Source organism: Astatotilapia calliptera, chromosome 8 (genome assembly GCF_900246225.1).
Source record: "Astatotilapia calliptera chromosome 8, fAstCal1.2, whole genome shotgun sequence".
Classification (NCBI taxonomy): Eukaryota; Metazoa; Chordata; class Actinopteri; order Cichliformes; family Cichlidae; genus Astatotilapia; species Astatotilapia calliptera.
The window spans coordinates 9,681,721-9,694,973 of record NC_039309.1 but is presented as its reverse complement, the minus strand read 5'-3'; the positions used below and the strand labels follow the sequence as shown (position 1 = coordinate 9,694,973).

Sequence of the window (13,253 nt, the reverse complement as noted above, 5' to 3'; positions counted from 1 at the left end):
TTCTTTCATTGCTGTGTGAATGTGGAGTAGACCTGCAATAAAGTCACACCTGAAAGCATCTTTTCCGAGTCCTTGTGCTTCATGTGTCTGTGTTCTCTGTCCATCAACTCCACCACACTCAGAGGAAGCACAGCGGCACCCCCGCCTCCCCCGCTCCTCAGCATGGACTCAACCTCCAGTGCCTGCTGTCATGCCGTCTTCATAATTGAATGTATGTGTCTACGATATGTTTTCATGCATGTAAGCATGTGCTGACATCTGTATGCGCATGTGAGAGGGGGGGAGATTTCTCCTCCCTTAGAGCAAGTCGCTGCAAAATACCTCAGTCATTTGCTCCTTTGCATCAAATCCTGCATCTTGTGGTCTTTATCCATAATCATGTACCTGAGAAGAGGCCATTTTCATCTGCATGAGATGTTCATGTTGATAAACGGATAAATAGGTTTTTTTTTTAATTTAAATACGGGGAGAAGAGGGGATTAACAAAAATTTCTGTGTATGTGTGTTTGGTTTAGACATGTTAAGGGTGTCGGAAGGGCAGGGGACTCGCCTACCTAAAACCAGAGCCGCCCAAAGGAGCACTCTGACTAGTGTCCTGCAGTTTCTAGGTAAATGAACACACAGTCAGTGTTTGAGCAGTAGGAGTCTAACCCATTAAGCCAATAAAACATGAGCAGAAATAACTCAGATGGTCTATAGGAGCCACTTCATGCACCTCCGGTGTGTCTTTTCCAGAGTCCCGTCCAGCAACCCACGCCCCTCGCTCCCACCGCACCCCGGGCCTTCAGACGCCTCCCCCTAGACGCCTACTCTCCTCTCTACCACATGGGCCTCACGGCATGCTGGGAAAACGCAGCTATCATCACCACAGCAGGGCTGACCCAGACAGGCGCACAGGTACATCACAGACTCTTATTAATCAGTAAAAAGAAAAAGAGATCTGATTTAATCCCACAAAGGTAATTATTTTCAGATTTGCTTAATTTAATCCTGCTCAAAAGCAGAAAGTCCATTCTGTTTAAAGCCCCCCACATTCAAAAGAAAAAAGAAAATGCATCCCTTCTTTCTTTTTTTTAAGTTACTCGTAATGTGAATTAAGTCTGGGGAATAAATAGTGTTGATATCCAATGTTTTGTTATCCTTATGCTTAATAAAAAATCCAATTAGTAGGAATACATCTGGAGTTGATAACCTTTTCTGCCATTTCTTATCTAAACTAGCTCGTTGGAGAGAATGACAACTAATTCTAATGAAAACGAATCAGCAGATGGGGGTCATTTGGATAATTTGGATGGTTCAACTTCAGTTTGACACTTTGTTTTTTATTGGTAACTTCACTTTTTTTTACTGAAATTGAAACACAGTTATTTGTTGCACAACTTGTAACTAGGACAAGAAATAAAACCAATCAATACTACTCGCAACTGGCAGATTCCCTCATGTGTACTTTGCCTCTTTCTCTCACTGCTGTGGGTTTGTTTTTGCAGAGAACCCAGGTACAACAGGTGGACCTCTCATGGTAGGCTTATTTTCTATTTGCTTTACACTTCCTCTACAGCTGCATCGACTGCTCTCTAACGTTCGGATGTATGTCTTGCAGCATAACGGCCGCAGCAGCAGCAGTGGAAATACCAGAGGAGGAGTGATGATTCGCAAGAGGCGCCCTAATTGGATTGATGCTCCCGATGACAGCTTCTTCCTTGTCACACGGGAGACCAGGTAAGCAAAGGTGACCCTTTCTTGAATTCTGATAGGCTTGTTGTGTGTGTGTGTGTCTGAAGGAAGATGCTGACAGCTGAGCGAAAGCAGATGACAGGAAATAGTCTGGGACAGAAATGGACAGCGAGTTATTTTTGTCTCATGGTGACCTTGAGACAGATGCACAATGCACATCAGCTCAAAAGGATACAACACAATGCCCTAAGAGTGCAAACACATCAGCGCATCATTCAACACTGTTTTGACCAACTGGATGGAAAATTTGGAAACTGATTAACACACTCATGTCATATTGTACTATTTTTTTGGGGGGGGGGGGGGGTTTAAGGGGTTTTGACAACTTTAAAGGATTTTAAATCTGTAAGAAGCTTGGGCAGCACAGTGGTGTGATAGTTAGCACTGTTGCCTCACAGCAAGAAGGTCCTGGATTTGAAGGTCCTTTCTGTGCAGATGTTCTCCCTGTGTCTGCGTGGTTTCTCTTGGGGTACTATGGCTTCCTCCCACAGTCCAAAGTCCCCGCTGTACCCCGCTTCTTGCCCTATGGCCACTGAGATAGACTCAAAACCCCTCCTTCGAATTAGATACATGGAAGAAAATTAATGGATCTATAAATAGTACAAATTTCATGATTGATTTGTGTTTTTAGGCTCACTATATCTAAATTTGGCCCCCTGTCACAGTTTGTTAAAGTTTGCAGACTGTGGGGAGTGTGCAGTGCATAAGAGCCAAAGTGCAACAGACCAATTAACAAGCTGTATATTCACTGATAAAAGCCCAAATATTAAACAGATGTTATTCAGACACCACAAGAGAACATGCAGGTAAGCAAACAGAGACTAAGGAGAAGAATTGGACTATTTTATGTACACATGGGATAATCAGGGGATTACCCCATGAACACAGTGTGGTAATGAAACACAAGTGAAGGTGAGGACAATCACTGACAATGAGGAAGGGAAGTAGAGCTAAAGAGCAAAGATGGAAGACATAAGAGCCTGATAACTAAAAAATGACATAGTTTTTAACTGGAAACAGTGAAACGCAGACACACAAACAAACTAGAGCTAACATGTATCCAGAACTGAAGACTCACAGAAAATCAAAACTAACAGTAAAGAGAGCAAAGAAACAAGCAGAGAACAACAAGTCCAGTTCAAACCTTTGAGACTAGTCCCACACTTGGATTCAGTCAAGGATGTGGATGCATTTTTTCCCATATAGACATTAATCTTGTGCTTCACTGTGAATTCAATTCAGTTTTATTTATATAGAGCCAAGTCACAACAATAGTTGCCTCAAGGCGCTTAAGGATTTGTCTTGGTCAGATTTCTAGTTATTTATTTATTGCTGTCTGATTCAGTTCAGTTACCTTTTAGCTACATTAGCCCTGTGGGTCTGAGGGTTAGGTGGTGCAGACATTCAGGTTCCCAAGGGGTGAATGTGAATATCATATCCCACTTATGATGAATCCTCTCATAAGCACAAGCATGTCTTTGAAGGCACGGGTGAAAGATGGTATACTTTCTGAAGATTTAACCAAAGTCCAGCTGAAATGTAAGATTTCATGGTGCATTCAGGTAATTTAATAAAACATTTAATAAATGCGATTAACTGTGCCATAAACAGCTGTTCAAAACATGCTGTTTCATCATCCTCCAGCTTTTCAGCTGAAACAGCCTGCCATTGATTTTGTTGCTGTTGGTTTTTTTTTCTGCATTATAAACAAATACGCGTATACATTTTTAATAAAAAACCTCTTCATTCAAGTGTATTCACCTTCATGGTCTGTTTCTTTTTGCGTTGCTTTAGCCATTAATATACTTTTTTCTATGTGACTGAATTTACATCCATTTACTTTTTCTTTAAATGTACACGTGCACTTTCCCGCATGGACTCATACACGTACGTATGTGTTCCCATGTGCAAGAGAAAGATGTTCCTCCATTAAGCCTGTGTCTAAATGAGCCATAGCGCTCGGCTCTCACAGCCGCCCTCGGACCGCTGGGGCTAAAATTAGAGGAGGCTAACTGGTGCAGATGGAGCCTGGCACCGTTGTGCCCTGAGTGGAAATATCATTACCACATTAACCATGGCTGCACTTGCATGAATCACTCAGTTACCACCAAGGCAACATGGCCGTGTGAGTGGGACAGCATCGATCTGAATTCTGCACCCTTTGTTTAATTGTCTCCTAGTAGAGACAATTAATGCCTTTCTGAACAAAATGCATTAATAGATGTGCCCTGAAAAGTTGGTGCTAATGAGAAATGATCAGAGGTTTCATCAACTCCCTTTCTTTGCTTCTCCTTTTCTCTGAGTATGATGAAAACACAGAGTATAGACAAGGGGTTGGAGATGTCTCCCACTAATTCGGAGATGGGAGAGAGATAAATAGAAATGAAAGTAGAGATGACAAAATGTGTTTCATTTTAGGTGACGCAGTGGAGCGTCATTAAAACAATTCTACTAGTTAGGCAATAAAAAATTTGAAACTATGGACAGGAAAATTTAAACTTTTTAAAATATTGTACAATAATCACACAAGAACTGGACTTAAAATCAGCGGCAGCAGGTGTTACAGAGAGATCAATCCAAATGAAAGACTTTTTATTTGAATTGCCATCATTGTGTCTAGAGGAGGTCAGGAAAAAAGCAAAACATGGAGTGTCTACAGCTATTTGTAAAACATGCTGGAGGCTATGTCATGGTTTAGGGCTGCATTTCAGCCAGTGGTGTTGGGCATCTTGTCAAACTTGATGGCATTGTAGATGCAGAAAGTACCGTCAGATTTTCATCCACCGTGCAATGCCATCTGGAAAGGATGTACTTGGCATTACTTAATTTTTCAGCAGGACAATGAATCCAAAATCACTGCCAGTGCAATAAAAACATACCTGGATAGAAAAACAGAGAATGGAACACCATCAGTCAAAGACTGGCACCCCCAGGGCCTGGACCTCAACATTGTTGAGGCAGAGGTGGATGAACTCAACTGTAAATGGAACAAAAGGCAGCCAACATCCAAAGCATGTCTTTCATGTAGCCCGGAGAACTATTCCTGAAGACTACTTAAAGAAAGTACAAGAAAGTAAGCGAGAACATCCTCTGGGAACTATAATAATCTTTAGCAATCTTTCATGGCTTTCATGTAAAGACTATGTTAAAATATTTTGTTCGCATGTAAATTGCATTTTACACTCAAAGTATAAACCAGGTATAAAGAGCCCACTTTTCCTACCTTTTAATGTTTTCCTCCCTTGAGGTGACAGCAGTCCATAAATAACCAGTAAATACAAAACTATTACACCACTGTTCCTCATTTCTTTCATTGCTGATAAAAAATAGCACTCCAGTGACTTTTTCCCCCTTATTTAATTGGAAAACCCCCCATTGCATTTTGGTGAGTAAATGAATGGCAGCTTGTTTAATTCCTGAAATCGAATACTCCCAAGATATCACAAAAATCAGATGTTTGCAAAGAGAAATTGCTATAAATTGGACCTAACATGTTTTCCTTATTTTCTCTCATATATCCTTACCAAATACTTTTGTAGATACACCTGTTTAATCGCTTGTAAATCTCTAATCAGCCAGTCGCATGACAGTAACTCGCAGCACAACTTTCTGAAGTTCAAATCGAGCATGAGAATTAGGAAGAAATGGGATTCAAGTGACTTTGAATGTGGTCGGGCTCTTGTGCCAGATTGGCTGATCTGGATTTTTCCAAAACTTCAGTTTCACAGAGATTTTCACACACAACCATATCTAGGATTTACATAGAATGTAACTTGGATAAACACTCAACAACCAAGTTATACTAAAATGAGCTCTACATTAACACGGCTAATGTTTTAAATAATAAGTGTATGTAAAGGTAATCCTTGTGAACCAAAGGCTAGGGCTTTGGTCTTCATGATGTCTTAGACAAATTGGTTATCCCTAGATTGGTCATCCGAGGCAAGGAAGCTCCACCCAGCTGGTGATTAAATCTTTTGCAGCCAGTCAGAAGAAAACTAGATTAAGGATAGAAAAGCTAAAACTAAGGAGCTTACTTTAAACTATGAATCATGATAAGCTACTATAGTAGAATCCACGATTAAAAATAAATGGCAAATGGTAAATGGACTGATTCTTATATTGCGCTTTTCTACTCTTCCGGAGCACTCAAAGCGCTAAATATGGAGCTGGAAAATGAGCACGTCTCATTTCTTCCCCAAATTTGTCACATTATCCTTCAGATTTTATGGATTTGCATTTGGAGAGGCTCCGAACTTCTGAACTAAGCAATCAAACTGCAAATAAAATGGATACACAAGCTTCACAGCTAAAACAGCGAAATGGTGCTTAAAGTGCTTAACAATGCCTCAGTATTAACAGTGTTATAATATCATATATCGAATGATTGTCTATAGCAAAGCGTCAGAAATGGGGAACATTAGGATACAGAAGCAGAGCAAAGCAGAATATAAATGAGACAGGCTGATATGTTTGAGGATAGATTTACATGTTTGCTTTCTTCCTCCCAACAACCAGATGAACAGACAACCAGCAGAGATAAATCCGTTCTGTTTTCCCTCCGTGTTATAACTGCGTGTCCTCTAACTTTGAGCCATAGCACACGCATGCGGTGCTCAGTGTCAGGGTATACTGTACTTGAGAGATTTGTGTGGAGACTCTTACATGCACATTCAGACACATTTGGTGTTGTTGGATGTACTGGCACATAATGTACTGTAATCTGCTCGGTAGGAGATCCCCGTGGTTCGGCACATTATAGTTGTGCAGTGCAGCGGGGATTTGGAGGCAGCCGGTGTGTTTTGCATTCACAATACGAGACAACATTTACAGCAATAGGAAAGGGGAAGAAAATGAGATTGCACAAAGAGCTTTGCTGTGCATTAAGTCTCAGACTGCTCTAAGGGAACCATGAATAATCACCTATACATTGTGGTTATGCACCTTGCATTTGTCTCCATTTGGATTCAATTAGCGCTCTGTCCAAGACTTGTGAGTGTGTCCCAAGAATCTGGAATTCTTTAGTGCCTGTGGGTTGTAAAAAGTGCTTTCCTGTCACGCCGCAAAGCCCACTGCAGTCTGGAAATTACCTACAAAACCCTCAACGAGCCAGAAAATCCTGCAAAAATGTTCTCCTCTATTACTTCATAACAGACACGTGTATTTGTTCTGGTGCTCGGAACGCGCTGCACTCTCCTATAGTAAATCTCTCGAGATGAGAAGAATCTAGTTGTATCTAATTACCTTCTCAACAGCCTGGATCCGCGATGTATTGCCCTCCAGCTGAACTGTGCTCATATTAAATCATTCAAACTACCCTAAACTTCACAGCTTTCTCTCTTTATGAGATTTTTCATCTTCGTGTCTTGAACTCGCCGTTCTCTGGCTGTTTGCACTTTTCTGCTTAAATTGCACTGATCAGAGAAATCAGAAGCCATTTTCTTGCTCATATTTAAGAGACACTGATTCTAAAACCAGAATCAGATGTTGACTGATGATTACATTTTTTCCAACCAAACAACCAGATGATTAACAACCAGTAGCGCAGTATGGCAAGCCCACGGTGATAAATCAGCTGTCTCATGAAGTCAGTTTCATAATTTGTATATTTGGGCTCTATGTGTTGATGCAGTCAACATGAGTAATCATCTCAGACAAGCATTATTTGCAGGCTAAGAAATACATTCAGAAGCCACTTTATTAAGTACACCTACTCATCTGCTTGTTACTGTACAATCAGTCAGTCACATGACAGCAATTCAGTGCTAAAGTATTAGTAAAAACATTTTTTGTTGTTGTTTTGTTTTATTTATTTAAGGATTTTCGACTCATGTTGAGTGATTATTGTTTCCCTGACCCTCGAGGCAATAGTTGGATTAGCTGCTGATATTTGCATTTTTAAGCAGTGAAATACAGTTAAAGTACCAAAGGTAAATTTACTTATAATACCATTTCTGTAAAATGTAGTCTAATGGGTTATAACTGCTGACATTGCAGCTTGGCTTGCTAGGGAATTTCCTAGGGGATCGATAAAGTCTTACCTATAAAATTTACCAAATCTTTGTATTATTAATCTGAATTTGCAAAGTCAGTAGTGTCGATTGTTAGAAAAGGTTGGAAAAATAAAAGATGAATATATAGTATGGACATAGCCAGTCTGATGCACAAACTGCACCACACAGTATGCCATTTTTTCAGATTACTGCATTAAAAAAATTTCAAAATCTTACAAGCATACCGGTAGTTGAACTACTGCCCAGGTGTAAACATGTTAATTTCAGCTGCAAAGTTGTGCATTTTAACACATGAGTTTATGGCAACCAGACTAACCAACTATGAAGCCAGTCTCTGGTAGTCTTTTGTAGAACTGAGGCACTTAGAAGTTTGCTTCAGACCTGGAGTTGAATGAAAAACATAATATAAGCCCCTGAAATATGGCAGAGAGGAAGCATAAAACAAGTACCAAACGCCTGAGATCAGGAACATCCTTTTAGTTTTATTAATGCTGTTTATCTCTGCATCCCTGTTTTTTTTCTTCACTCATCTTGTCCCATGTTGTCTCCATCCATCTAGGCGGGCTCGACGGATGTTGTCTCGCTCCCAGCTGAGGCACGCTTGCCGGCAACCTTGTGAGCAAATCACCCTGCGCAGGGTCTCCCAGGGTCCACCGCAGGGGCTTGTCCTCGCCCCTCCACACCCTCACCCCAGCCTGAGAATGCGAGGCCCCATTGTTATCCACGATTGATCGGATATGGACTCTCCGACCTCCACTCCACCTGCACTTCTGCGTACACACTAATGAATTCTCACCACCTGTTCTGCCATTAAATCCTCAAACTCCCCCTTTACTTTTAGTCCTAAAAATACCATTGTATCCCCTGACAACACTTAAACAACCTGTCTAACTGTTTGGCAACAGAAGGATGCAATGAGCTGCAATGCAATAGAAACATAAGCCTGACCTGACTGCAAGTGCTGCCTGTCTTTACTCCCCTGGGGATTACATTTGTATATGTATATACTGTATCTGGGTGCACGTAGAGAGCGTGCTTATATATATGTGACCCTATCAACCAACACATGAGGGAGCGGTCCGAGCGGATGTTGATGTCCGCTGTTTTTAGTTTTTACAGGATGGACGTAACCACAGGACTTTGTGTGACCTTTGTGTTGATGGTGAATTTTCGTGAAGTTTTATCAGTTTGTATAAAGTTATATTGGGTGGGGGCATGGGGGCTTGAATTAGTGTGGGGAAGGGGTAGCGCTGCATTTAAGGGGGAATGGGGTTCTTTTAATATGGGTATCAAGACACGAGTCCACTGCTAACATTAAAAAAGAAAATGCACTATACTGAGATTGGCCATTTAAGACACGAATGCTATAAACTGTGTTTTAGTTTCAGTCATTCACACACCTCTTGAAATCTAAATAAATGAGCTGGAATCAGTGTTGAAGAGAGATGAGATATTTAAGTGGGGTCTGTTTCTGGCTCCATATTTCTATTCTTGGACTATACTGAAGTGGTTTTGCATCATTCACTCAGGCTCAAAATGAGCCTTGTATATCTTATGCTGGGCTTTGGTGCAGATTCTCACAAGCAAAGTAAAGCATTTTTATCTCCTCTCCTGTTCAAGCCAACTTTTAACTGATTGGCAGCTTCTTGCAAACAGAACATCCTAAAAGGAATTCAGAGTTAAGAATGGAAAAAACTGTCTCAAGCATAAGCTTTTGTTTCATACACACACACTTTTGGCATGTTTAAAGGGGTTGTATTATCAGTGTTGCTGATATTAAAAGTTTAATAAGTAACGCCTGTGAGCCAAATGCTCAGTTTCACACAGTTTTTCCTTCTCTTACTGTGACAACAGAAGTCCTGCCCACCTGTTGTTCAAACCTTTTGTTTACGAGGGATATCCAATTAGAATAAGATAGCTTACATGGAGCGGCGACACAGTTGAACAACTTGTTTCACTCAGAGGACGGAGCAAGGGCTGCAAAAAGGATCAAATAAATATAAATAAGGATTATTTTCAGCTGCTTTTATTAAAAGGTACTTTAGTAGTGCCCAGGAATAGAAATATGGACTATAAATGAATAGAACAGATCCTCTTTAATATGGACATGAAACTTGTAATTTCTCTCTCTCTATATATATATATATAAATATATATGTCATAACATAAGAAAATGCATAACAGGCCCTCTTAAAAACAACAATAAAAACAACAAAACGTGTATAATTCTACCTAAGAAACTATGTTACTCATGATGAATCTGCTTGAAGTATAACGAGGCAGAGAAATTAAGAGCCAGCTTACATCAAACAACATAAACCTCCCACATAAACCGCTGTATAATATATTGTATATGTCATTACATCACTGTAAATTGAACTCATCTTCTTTCTATGGCCAGTTCTACCTACCTATCCCAAACATGGGTACTAAAGCACTTCCTTTGCAGCAGAAAAGGGCATGGATCCGTCACATTTCCCTCAAGGCTGTGATGTCCCGGCAACTTTTTGAGGCATAAAAATACATGCGGCTTTGCCAGCAGCTGTTTGCTATGAGCTAACATCCTCTGCTTTTTGTTCTTTAAAGCTGACGCTTGCATTTTTACTGATTTCAAACCTCTCTCCCCCTGCTGTACCGCCAAATTGCCTCAAAAAGCTGCCTGCCAGCGCATCCGGGTGTGTTTATTCTGAGTTTTAGAACTGGCATTGCCGCCGCATGTCTTTGAGGTGAGAGCCTCAGCTGACCGATGGGTCACTTGATTTCTTCTTTCAGTCAGAATGTTTATGTTAGTGTTTCCTGTATGTCATGTGTTGAATTATGAATATGCTGAGACCAATAAAAGAGAAAAACAACGCAGTGCTAGATAATGGTGTCCATTGTCAGAGAGAGTCATTTGGTGGTGTTATACACTCACATTCTGCCTTGTCTACCAGCCGCCTACTCCATCTCTCTGCCTCTGTGTGTCTGTTTGTGTTGTTCTCGAGAGGGTGGGTTGTATATGATAGATGGGGCCTCATACGCACTGTGGCCTGCGTGAGGTTGCCATAATATACCCCCACAAAATATGGCAATTTGACACAGAGGTGAAGAATGAGGAGTGTTTTCAGAATATAAATCATGTTAGTGGGAGCACGCAGCTTTCTTTGAGTGACTTCACTGTGTGTACATGTGCACGCTTTGTTGCACCCCCGTTGTTCTGTTTAAAAAGGTTTTTAACCTGCAGCTTATGCTCCCCCCCACAGCCTGCAGCTAGAGAAGAATGACCACAGTTAACTGTTGCGATTGTTTTGATGCTTTCTCAACCGATGTTTTCTATGCGATCTGTAGCAGATTGAACTTGACATGTTATAATTTGCTTTTCCAGCTACAGGCATGAAGGATTTAGTAATAATATTTCACGGCTGCTTTCATAATATCTGTAATAGCTACAAACTTTTATCTTGGCGCTAATTTTGCATAAGTATATAGATTAATGAAGATCATTCCCCTGTTTAATTGCTTAGCTCCTCGTTTCAACATCTAATAGAATTAATTAACCCTTAGATAACATTCATGTCATGGTGACGACATCAGTTTCTCTGAAAGATGATTCATTTTCATGTCTTTTAAATGACAGACATTGAAAAACTAATTTTAATCATCTTGTAGGAGTGACGCATGCTTGGTGTCCATGCAGTTAAAAGACAAAAAGATCTGAAGATGAGAGGCCTTAGAGAAAATCCCCCACTTCCAGCTGGCAGAGTGATGACTCTGATTGCTGATTGACTGCACCTGGTTGAAGCAGAGCCCATTGGGTGTATAAATCCTGGATACTGAGCTTTACACCAGTAGCAGTTTCCCCCCATTGGAGTACTAGTGACTTGTGAGCATCAGCAGTCACCGCGGAGCACTTGTGTCAGAATGTGTAAGTATTTTTGATGGTTGTTTTTATTTTCAGTGCTTTAATGAACTGGTTCTGCTCTAATGGGCACTTTGTGTTATCTATTCTCTTTGACTTTGCAGTCAAGAAAGTGCTGATTGTGTATGCCCATGAGAGCCCTGCCTCTTTCAATGCTGCTGCCAAAGATGCTGCTGTGGCAGCTCTGACTGCTCAAGGCTGCACTGTAGAGGTGTCTGACCTGTACGCCATGAAGTTCAAAGCTGCTGCTACAACTGAGGACATCACTGGTATACCAGTATCCTACAGGTATTAAAACATCTTTGCTCTGTTCATCAGATACAAACACTAGATTTTTGTTGCAGGTGGAGTGAAGGATGCTGAGAACTTCTGCTACGCAAAGGAGATCAAACTGGCATCAGAGGAGGGTAGACTTGCAGAAGACCTCAAAAAAGAGCAGGAGAAGCTCAAGGAGGCAGACCTTGTCATCTTTCAGGTAGTGTTTGACTGGGAATGTCTTTGTGATCAGGTGTCGTCATCAAAATGACCATTAAACCTGTGTTCCCAGTTCCCCATGTACTGGTCATCTGTTCCTGCAATCATGAAGGGGTGGATGGATCGGGTGTTGGGCTTTGCCTACGCACAGGAGAAGCGGTACAGTGAGGGGATCTTCAAGGTGAGAGCTCCACCAACATGTCTGTGTTCAGGCTGTGTCCTCTCCCTCTTTGCTCACTCCTTCCTCTGTACAGGACAAGAAAGCCATGCTGTCCTTCACCACTGACTGTCCTGAATCTGTGTACAGTGACACTGGCATCAATGGAGACATCAATGTCACACTGTGGCCACTGCAGGTGAGGTCTCACTATAAACAGAGCCAAGCATGAAATGATCTGTCATGTGGTAACAGCTGCTCCTCCCTGTGTGCAGAACGGGATCCTGAACTACTGTGGCTTCCAGGTTTTTGCCCCTCAGATCTTCTGGGATCCTGCTACTGGTTCTCCTGAATCTCGCAGCTCCATGCTGGAGGGCTGGCGCACACGACTGCAAAACCTCTGTGGGGAAGCCACTGTGTACTTTGCTCCCCTGGACTACTTTGACAAGGAGAAGGGTTTCCTGCTGAAGCCTGAGGTCAAAGAGAAATATGCCAGCAAAGAATGTGGCCTCACAGTGGGGATCCACATGGGCAAGCCACTGCCAGCCAACAGCCAGACCAAGGCCGGGGTCTGATGATGGAGTGGGTCCATGTAATGTCTTGGTCTTAAAATGTGTGCTGCAATAAAAAGGCTGCTTTATTGTAACTTCAGTTTGAGCAATGAGTTTCAAATGCACCACTTGGTTTCATACAGTTCAGCCATCTAGAAAATGGTACATATACATAACAGGATACACAAAGCTGTCTCTGTAGGCTTTCAAGACTGGTGTCATTTTCCAACACTGACCAAATTGACACTTGGGGCTGTATACCAGAAATGTGAGCTGGCAATGGTACACAAAGAACTGATGCAATGTGTGGCATTAGCATGCTGAGTGATGGCTTGATCCATCCAGCTCACTACACCATCTAGAATGTGACGGTGTCGTCACCTTCATGGTTCACTTGACACTACTTCATCGCCTCTTTCCTGTAC

At 41.5% G+C, this 13,253-nt stretch overlaps 2 protein-coding genes across 4 annotated transcripts in view; both read left to right on the top strand.

Annotated features, from left to right (window-relative positions):
* The window catches only part of mta3 (metastasis associated 1 family, member 3), a 30,004-nt gene extending 19,400 nt beyond the window's left edge, over nucleotides 1-10,604 (top strand). For 2 of the 3 annotated variants that reach the window (XM_026178365.1, XM_026178364.1), the window contains 5 exons: nucleotides 516-608; nucleotides 736-897; nucleotides 1,488-1,519; nucleotides 1,601-1,719; nucleotides 8,308-10,604. In XM_026178365.1, coding sequence (XP_026034150.1) covers nucleotides 516-608; nucleotides 736-897; nucleotides 1,488-1,519; nucleotides 1,601-1,719; nucleotides 8,308-8,479 — 578 coding nt within the window. In that variant the 3' untranslated portion in view covers nucleotides 8,480-10,604. Of the gene's footprint in view, nucleotides 1-515; nucleotides 609-735; nucleotides 898-1,220; nucleotides 1,329-1,487; nucleotides 1,520-1,600; nucleotides 1,720-8,307 lie in introns of those variants that run through there. The other variant, XR_003273216.1, reaches the window with a different exon arrangement.
* A 962-nt stretch (nucleotides 10,605-11,566) lies between these two features.
* Nucleotides 11,567-12,928, top strand: LOC113028254 (NAD(P)H dehydrogenase [quinone] 1-like). Its single transcript, XM_026178368.1, has 6 exons — nucleotides 11,567-11,652; nucleotides 11,751-11,915; nucleotides 11,991-12,121; nucleotides 12,194-12,301; nucleotides 12,375-12,476; nucleotides 12,553-12,928. Exons 1-6 carry the CDS (start codon nucleotides 11,649-11,651, stop codon nucleotides 12,850-12,852), a joined length of 810 nt encoding a protein of 269 aa, XP_026034153.1. The 5' UTR covers nucleotides 11,567-11,648; the 3' UTR covers nucleotides 12,853-12,928.
* The last annotated feature ends 325 nt before the right edge of the window (nucleotides 12,929-13,253 follow it).

Excerpts from the sequence above, each read along its gene's own strand:
- LOC113028254 (XM_026178368.1), top strand. Across the intron at positions 12,122-12,193 it reads CAGACCTTGTCATCTTTCAG|TTCCCCATGTACTGGTCATC; the intron begins GTAGTGTTTGAC and ends CTGTGTTCCCAG. Across the intron at positions 12,477-12,552 it reads TCACACTGTGGCCACTGCAG|AACGGGATCCTGAACTACTG; the intron begins GTGAGGTCTCAC and ends CCCTGTGTGCAG.